This window comes from Austrofundulus limnaeus, unplaced genomic scaffold (assembly GCF_001266775.1).
Source record: "Austrofundulus limnaeus strain Quisiro unplaced genomic scaffold, Austrofundulus_limnaeus-1.0 Scaffold236, whole genome shotgun sequence".
NCBI classification, from domain to species: domain Eukaryota; kingdom Metazoa; phylum Chordata; class Actinopteri; order Cyprinodontiformes; family Rivulidae; genus Austrofundulus; species Austrofundulus limnaeus.
Window position 1 is genome coordinate 795,361 of NW_013952638.1, and position 9,143 is coordinate 804,503.

General features: G+C 36.8%; 1 protein-coding gene across 1 annotated transcript in view; it reads left to right on the forward strand.

Moving 5' to 3' along the window:
* The window catches only part of LOC106525652 (beta-galactosidase-1-like protein 2), a gene marked incomplete at its 3' end in the record, with an annotated part of 20,226 nt that overhangs the window by 6,371 nt on the left and 4,712 nt on the right, over positions 1 to 9,143 (forward strand). Inside the window, 14 exon segments of the mRNA XM_014019955.1 lie at positions 2,693 to 2,801; positions 2,897 to 3,101; positions 3,192 to 3,260; positions 3,349 to 3,444; positions 5,424 to 5,532; positions 5,608 to 5,700; positions 5,788 to 5,869; positions 5,969 to 6,033; positions 6,368 to 6,452; positions 6,530 to 6,667; positions 6,768 to 6,848; positions 6,972 to 7,078; positions 8,149 to 8,295; positions 8,371 to 8,442. Coding sequence (XP_013875409.1) covers positions 2,938 to 3,101; positions 3,192 to 3,260; positions 3,349 to 3,444; positions 5,424 to 5,532; positions 5,608 to 5,700; positions 5,788 to 5,869; positions 5,969 to 6,033; positions 6,368 to 6,452; positions 6,530 to 6,667; positions 6,768 to 6,848; positions 6,972 to 7,078; positions 8,149 to 8,295; positions 8,371 to 8,442 — 1,308 coding nt within the window.

Sequence of the window (9,143 nt, forward strand, 5' to 3'; positions counted from 1 at the left end):
ATATCTGCATGTCTAGGGGAAAATATGAAAAAAAAATAAAACAGGGTTATTTCATATTAAGTTATTATTATATATAACTAACAGAATGTTATAATCAACCAGATAATAGATTTTTAATAATTTCAGTTTAGAAAATAATATATTAGATGGATATATTGGCAATGTTTTCGAGTGATAATTCTTAATGCTCTTTTTTGCTAAACAAAAACAGGATTTGCAATTGTCTTACATGCTTTACCCCATGCCTCAACACAATAAACCAAGTGTGAAACAATTAATCCGTTTTATAACATATACAAAGCTTTATCATTACACAAGTCCATTACTTTTTAAAGCAATGATTTAGCTAGTTTTATTCTTAAACTATTTATATGAGGTTTCCATGTCAGTTTCTCATCAATAATAACACTCAAAAACTTTACCTCACTGACTCTACTAACCTCCACATTGTCAACTCTAAATGGAATGTTAACAGTTCTTTGTCTATTTGTAAATATAATATAATTAGGTTTATCTAAGTTTAATGATAATTTGTTTAGTTTAAAACAATCTTGTATTGTCACAAATTCTGCTTGCATTTTCTTTAACATTTGTTCTATGCCTTTACCCAAACAAACAAAAAAAATAGTGTAACATCAGCAAACAAAACACATTTAAAGAACCTTGACACATTAACCATGTCATTTAGATAAACAGTTTTGCTCCAAGTTCAGAACCCTGAGGAACTYCACATGTTATTCCACAGTAACAGTATTTAAAAACTGTAAGTGAAATTTGACAAAAGGTTGTCAAGTTTCACTTACAGTTTTTAAATACAACCACCAGATGGCGCAACATACTTATACAGATATTTTATCTTTGAATAACTGGTAATAATTATTATTGCAAACAAAAAGCTAATAAAAGCTCACATCACAAATCAAAGCCTCCTCTCCTTTTCTTGGGTGACTAAATGTCCAGTAGTAGCTGGTTCTCATGAGAACAGTACTTAAACAGACTAGTGTTTTGCAGAGAATACCATGGTACTTATAGGATGAAATTATCAAGATTGTGCACCTGCAGCTTGGAGACTCATTTCCTGTCGCTCCTGCTGGATACACAGCCAAATCCAAAGTGTTAATTTAACTCTCAGTGTTAAATTTAACACTTTTTCTGAGTTTAAATAATTCTCACAGACTCTAAGTTAAAATTACACTTTCAAAAGGGTTCGTATTTAACACTTCTAAAGTGTTAGTATTTAACTCTTTAATGTTGTTAAATATTTGACACCCATTGATGTTCTTTTCTAATACTACATAAGTGCACTTTTAACTCAAAACAGTCTTATTCTCTTTCACTGTCGGTGTTAAAATTTCAACATGCATTGTGTCATTTTATGATACATTCAGTGTATTTTTAACATTTCCTTACACTAATGTGTTAACATTTATTGTTTTTTCTTTCAGTATATACTGTATATAAAGTGTATTTTGCATTTAGTAGCCTAAAATACAAGATCAGTGTAAGTTTTACACCGTAGGCAGAGCAGATTGCACTCTGGCTCAGAGTTGAGGTCAACTCTTACATGTACGACCACAGCAGCAACAGAGTCGACCTTCACACACCAGGAAGTACCTCTGACTCATGTTGTCGATTTATGAACAATAGCACAAACTTAAACTTGAACAACTAACTAACCTGAACCAAACAACTAACCAGATCAACTGAACATCTTCAATAGTCATACACATGGAAAACACATCATTTCTACACGATTACCTGCATCTCTTGCTTTGAATAGTCTGGTTAATTTGGCATGAGGTGGAAGAAGGCGGGGATTTTCAGAATCAACACTACACAGTGTTGTATGACCACACTGTTAAGCGTTATACAACATACAACACTTTTAAGTGTTACGAACAGTGGGTGGAGCTTATTTAACTCTCTCCAGAGTTAAGACAACACTGATGAAATTAACTCTGTGAATTAGTACTAACACTGGTTGTCAGTTAACTCAGAAAGTGTTTACAAAAACACTTCAGGAGTTAAAATCAAAAGTTTAACACTGAAATGTTAACACTCTGGTGGAAAGCAGTATTTACAGCTGATCTGACCTTGATGCACGGGCTTACCTGGGCTGAAGCCCTCCAGGTCTACAAAACACATGTAGACTAGAGAGGCAAACTGCCACGACCCCGTTAGCAACTCTGCAAGGGAGATCTGGTCCACTTGTAACTGAGGCTTGACCGTCAATTGGAGCCTACCTTCCAACACCCTGGAGTAAACTTTCCCAGAGAGGGTGAGAAGTGTCATCCTACAATAGCTGGAATACACCCTCTTTTTAAAAATGAGAACCATCACCCCGGCTATAGTCCTCCATGCAATGTTGACGTATCAACCATAACAACCCCACAACATCCAGAGCTTTCAGCATCTCTGGGTGAATCTTGTCCACCCATGGCGCTCTGCCACCAAAGGAGCTTTTTCACTACTACTTTTTCACTCTGTGACCTCTGCCATAATGGACTTGTCTTCCCCTGAGTCCTCAGACTGCCACTTCAAAGTTGGACATGGAGGAGTGATATCAGGATATCGCTCTTGCTGTTGGAAATGGGATGCCCTCTTTTTCCCTGACTGAAAGAAGAATAGAAAAAGACAGAGAGGGAGCATTATTTCATTGTTCTCAAACAACAGTAGTTTCTCTTGTCCTCAGTGTTTGAGGCCTCCCTGCACCACCTGACTCGCTGGTAAGCTCAGAATCGAGGGGCACAGCTCTGACTGTGTTTTTGTTGGGACATTTCGGACACTCGCTATAACCCTTGGTAAGGCTTTTCTTTAAATGTACTAATAAAAAGGTTTGTATCAAAATCTCAAATGCATATTTTCCTGTTATTCTATGTTTTTCTAATTCAAACAGATTACCGGTTTTGCCCTACTGGATTTGATTCTGAAGTGATTATGAGCACTTTGACCGGTCTGAGGGCCGACTCGGCTCAGTTCAYTCTGAAAGGAGAGCCCTTCCTCATCCTGGGAGGCTCTGTCCATTACTTCAGAGTCCCCAGRGCCTACTGGRAGGACCGGCTGCTGAAGATGAAGGCCTGTGGTCTCAATACTCTCACAACGTAAGCTCTTACTGCAAGTATTAGTGTAGATTACGAAGAAAGAATGTTGCTCTCACTCATTCAAATGAAAACTGAGTGTTGCTGTTTCAGATACGTGCCATGGAACCTACATGAACCTGAGAGAGGAGCTTTCAACTTCCAGGATCAGCTGGACCTCAAGTAAGCCTTCTTCAATTTTTTTTCTAGGTTATTTTTTAAATCTGCTGGGTGATTTTATACAGAACGTATTATGTCTGTGTTGCWTCAGGGCATATATCAGTTTGGCAGCGGACATAGGTCTGTGGGTGATCCTGAGACCTGGACCTTACATCTGTGCTGAATGGGACTTAGGTGGATTACCCAGGTGAAATCATCTGTCTGTTGTTATAAAGCTTGACTGTTTTAGGTTAGTTTCAAGGTTTAGGTTAATTTTAGGGTAAATGGTCAGGGTTAAGCAAAAAAGTCTGAACAAATGAATGGAAGTCAGCGCATGGTCCCCACAGGGTTCAAGAACAAACGTGTGTGTGTGTGTGTGTGTGTGTGTGTTAGCACTACTCCTATTTCAAAGAAGGATAATTAAATTAACTAAACTGAATTAAGTGGTCTGAAACTAATTTCACAAAAATCAAAATAAATTAAATTTAGTTAAATATGCCTCAAATTAAAGTTGATTTGAGCTGAATTGAATGTTCCAGAATGTTTTAGTATGGAAACCAAGAGCGGATGTTTTCAACAGATAATTTCTTTTCCATGGTTTTCTTGCAGTAACAATATATYACGTTGTTATCACAAAATAAAGATAAGCTTTTTTTTTAGATAAGTTAATTTTCCAATTGTTTTCTTGAGATAATGAGTTATGATTTTCCTATAGTTATTTAAACATTTTAAATAATTATATAATGAATATAAAATTAGACATTAATTAAAATTGGTATTTATAATAATAGTTTTTGTTCACAAAAGTAAAATCTACAAGCAAATCAAACTGTTTAAACATACAAAGACGAGGTGATGGTTTTAAAATTGAGAAAGCTTGTTYCTTGTAAATGCCTTTAAAATGTATGACGAACAGCCCATCGACATCACAGCAATCATTTGTGAAGTGTCCCCATCACATTTAAAATTTAATTCATTTGGACCCTCACATTTATCATAAAACATTAGTTCACCCAGTGTTGTTTCTGTGACTTAAACAATTTCATTCCACTTGAATTATAGAAGTGTTTACTYATGTAGGTAAAGGTCTGTTTAACCTGCAGAATGCAGGAAATGGCATCTACATCATTCAAAAATTTAGGTGGGAGGACCCACAGACCCCCTGTTAGTGAGCCCCCTCCCCCCAACATTATGAATAATTCTGCCACTGAAATATGTAATAATAATGTAAGGACTCCGTGTGTAAAGATATAGAACTCAATAGAAATCGATTGTTGTGGAAGTGCAGAAAGTATTTGGACATCACAGAATCAGTAATATTATTTGTAAAATAACAAACTGAACATCTGTTGGAAAATAGTTTTCAAATCGTCATTTTACAAATGCATCATAACATTTCTGTTACAGATTTTTGTTTTGGTGTGCCACCCTTGGTTTTTCAGTAGCCCACCCCACCACCCCCATGAAAAAATTCTGCAGGYGCCACTGCCGTACATTACAACAAATACGAGTTGAACCTAATTAAACATTTTTAAACTGAATTTATACAGTACACTCTAAAAAATGAAGYGTTGAATTYAATGGTTCCMCTAAAAGTAATTATGTAAACTGAGCAAAAATTTGCTTTACATTTACTCATCTCAGTTAGTGGAACCAGTTGACATAAATTGGTTAGGTAAATTCAACACTTCATCTTTTAGAGGGTAATTGAACTTAATGAATTTACTGAAATTAAATAAAGTTGTGCTGAATTAGGCTGAGCTTAACTGTAGATTAAATTGAATTCATCTTAATCGACCTAAAATACCTGAATTGAATTTGACCGAATACAAAATTATCAAATTAGATTAACCAAAAAAAGGAGTCATATAAAACTAAATTGCAATACTTGAACTGAATAGAATTTTCGTATTTTGTTTTAAATGCTCAGATCAAAAACACAAAATGGAAAATCGGGCACGATTGAATCCACAAATTACATTGAACTGAATCGAATCGAATGAAATAAAATCAAATTGAATCAAATCAAATCAAACTGGATTGGACTGGACTGGATCTATCTCTATAGTGAATTTAATTGAAACACCAGTTTATCAAAGTTCCTTTGTTTGTTTGTTTGTTTGTTTGTTTGTTTGTTTGTTTGTTTGTTTGTTTGTTTGTTTGTTTGTTTGTTTGTTTGTTTTCCAGCTGGTTGCTTCAGGATAAAGACATGCAGTTGAGGACAACTTATCCTGGATTTGTAAATGCAGTCAACGTGTACTTTGACAAGCTCGTCTCTGTTGTCAGACCACTGATGGTAAAATATAATCTTTGTTAGACTTTGTATCAACAAGGGAACATTTTGCCGCACAGTAACTTTGTGTGTTTTTAGTTTGAACATGGAGGACCAATCATTGCAGTTCAAGTTGAGAATGAGTATGGTTCGTATGCTAAAGACGACAAATACATGCCACTTATCAAAAATGTGAGTTTATTRAGAATGATCATTTTTTAAACATCATTTTGACCATAACTAAAGCTTCTTAATAATCCTGTTTTAATCTTCTGACAGAGCCTCCAGTCCAGAGGGATCAATGAGCTCCTGATGACTTCAGACAACTGGGAAGGCTTGAGTTATGAAGGGATGGAGGGAGGTACAGACACATACAGTGATTTCTGTTTACTTTGGCCATTATGTTTGTTCATATTTGTTCTCTTAATATTGTAATATATCTGTGTATTTCTTATTTCAGTTCTGAAAACAATAAATCTGCAGAGACTGTCATTTGGAGCCATCCAGCACTTGGCCTACATGCAGGTAAACATAGATAATGTGTCTTATTTTAACACTCACACACGGTAACTTCAATAAAACCATTTTTGTTAATTTTTCTGAAATGTTTTTGACATATTGGTCACTTTTTAAAAGAGAAATTCTTTTTTGGCCCTCCCCAATGATTAGAAAGAAATTTGCAAGAATCTACTTCCCTGATTGAAAGCTTATGTGCAACTGACCACCACCTGGATTTTTYTGAGGGCCACAAAGCAAAAGTTAAAATAATAAAAATAATGCTATTTCATTTCAAACAGTTGCAGTGTTTTAATATAATCTTTAACTGACAGGGGTGTGTTCTGTTCTTTGTTCTGCGAAGCCCCACAAGCCTCTGATGGTGATGGAGTACTGGTCTGGGTGGTTCGACGTTTGGGGAGAGCATCATCATGTGTTCCACGCAGAAGGTAAAGAAACTTAATGCAGTTTGACTCTTTTCTTCTTCCTGCTTGGAGCCACCTGTGTGCTGTCTCCTCTCTGGCAGACATGCTTGCTGTTGTGTCCGAAATCTTGGAGCGAGGTGTTTCCATTAACCTCTACATGTTCCACGGCGGGACCAACTTCRGCTTCATGAACGGAGCGATGGACTTTGGCACCTACAGACCTCAGGTCACAAGTTACGGTACGGTCAAAGGCCAAAAAGCAAAGCATGCCTACAAGAGCTGAAGAGGACTACACTCTCCGGCAAAGAACTGACGGCTTCAAACTGGTTTTATTGGCAGATTATGATGCTCCGCTGTCTGAAGCTGGAGACTGCACTCCCAAATATCACCTTCTGAGGAATCTGTTCAGCCGGTTTCACTGTAAGACCTTCCTCATCCAAATGGCATGATTACACAACAAATTTTACAAGAAGATGTATGAATTTAAGATTACTGCTGGCCTTAATGAAATGTTTTGGGGGTTTTCTATGATGTGTTTTCCAGCTGAGCCTCTTCCTGAAGTTCCCCTACCTCAAGAGAGGAGAGCTTACCAGCCTGTTTTAATGCAGCACTACCTTTCTCTGTGGGACAGCCTTCAATTCACAGACAAGGTGAGCACCTCTGTAGTGACAGCTAATATATTAAACAATAAAATGCAATGCGCTGAAATCAAACTCAATATATATATGGTATGTCTTCATTCTCTTAAACTAATGTTAGTTGTAAAGTTGGCAAACACATCTTTCGCACATGCCTGTTTTTTGKAGAGACCAAGAATCAGGGCTGGCCCTAGCCAATTTGGCACCCTAGTGAAGATTTTTTTTTCTTTTTTTTTTTATTTAACCAGGTAGATCTCACTGAGATTAAAAATCTCTTTTTCAAGAGAGACTTGGTCAAGAACGGCAGCAGCACCCAAACATTACCAAATTCAGAGCTGCAGGTAGTAAACTACAATCAARTTCATCATGATAAATAAAAGTAAGACAAGAAACACCCAGAAAAGATTCAATCAGACTAAAATAGAGTATAAAATCAGTTAAAACATATACCAACAAAGTGCAAACTGTTCAAGAATTCCAGGTGGCTCCCCTTGTGCAATTTTTTTAAATCTCACTGCCAGTTTACAGGCACTCACATACCAGTTTAAATATTTTTGTCTTTCATGTTATTTTTTCATCTTTAGAAACCAGATATCTAATTAAAATGGTTATCAATATAATTCATTTGCAACAGGATAAGTCTACCACATAGCTGCCAACATTTGCTGCCAGCGATGAGGATTACCTGMTGCTCGCTGCACGAGCAGCTGTGGAGTGAATCAGTTCTAGGGGGGTCCAGGGGTACACGCAACAGGAAAAAAWTTGTAAAAGATCTACTCATAACTATGCAKTTTTCAGCCATTTGAAGAGAATTTTACTAAATTATTGGGATTAAAAATCATCAAATCAGTGTTTTAYAAAGGTAGAACACTGAAAACCAGACTTTAACCTGAACTTTATCTGAGTTCACCGAAACTTCCCTTATTTTGTTTTATGTTACACACTGCACCCCCTTGATGGATGGGGCCCTTGCCATGGGCCAGCTCTCTCAAGCATTGCTTAGTCTCAACAGAAACATTTTCTATACTCCTTTAATTATTTTTATTGTCTTTTCTAACACATGTGATGATTCATCTGCGCAGCCATCCAGGTCAGAGAGGCCAATAAACATGGAAAACCTACCAGTCAACAACAACAAYGGTCAGTCATGTGGTTACACTCTGTATGAGACCATCATCAGCAGAGGTGGAACACTTAACTCTCAGAACAACGTCAGGGACAGAGCGCTGGTGAGAACATGTAGAGGGGTCACTGGTGCAGTATAATGTTACCAGAGAAGAGCTTTAATGGCTGATGTTTTCCAGGTTTTTGTGGACAGACAGTTTGTCGGGTGGTTGGACTACAAGAGTCAGGAGGTCACGCTCCCTGACACTGAGGTATTTCTTATAGGTTTGAAATGAATGTCTCATTTTGCTCCAGTGAATTTCCTTGTTTTGACTTTACATTGTTCAACAATATCCTTTTTAGTTGAGTAAGAACAGAATGATATGCAAAGTAATTAATTATCTTTGAAAATGTCTTAAAGAGATCCCTGATTAGTTGTAACATTAGACTTTATTTGATAAACATAACTTTTAACTGTAAAATGAAGACTGTAAAATACTGTAGGCTGTTTAGTTTTGTGAATTTTTAAAAATATATTTTAACACGGATGGAGCCATTTTCTTTGCACGCAAAGCATTCTGGGTAAATGATGACATGGATAGGTCCTCGGTGTGAGAGAGCTGTATCCACACTGAAGGTTAATTTTGGACAATATCTGATGATTGACTCTTTTAAATGAAACCAGAGAGCGTTGACAGAGAGGAGAAGGTAGAAATGACTCAGCCTGGAACTGAAAATATAGATGGAGGACAACAGAGCTGCTTCATGGAAGAAGAACCTCAGCTTAGCCTGTTAGCCTTTGTGCTTGCACCGATTCTATATTGCCTTATTTGTATTAGCTCGGTGCAAGCACGACAAACGAGCTAAACTGAGGTCCTCCATCCATGTTTTCAGTTCCAGGCTGAGTCATTTCTACCTTCTCCTCTCTGTCAACGCTCTCTGGTTTCATTTAAAAGAGTCTATCATCAGATAT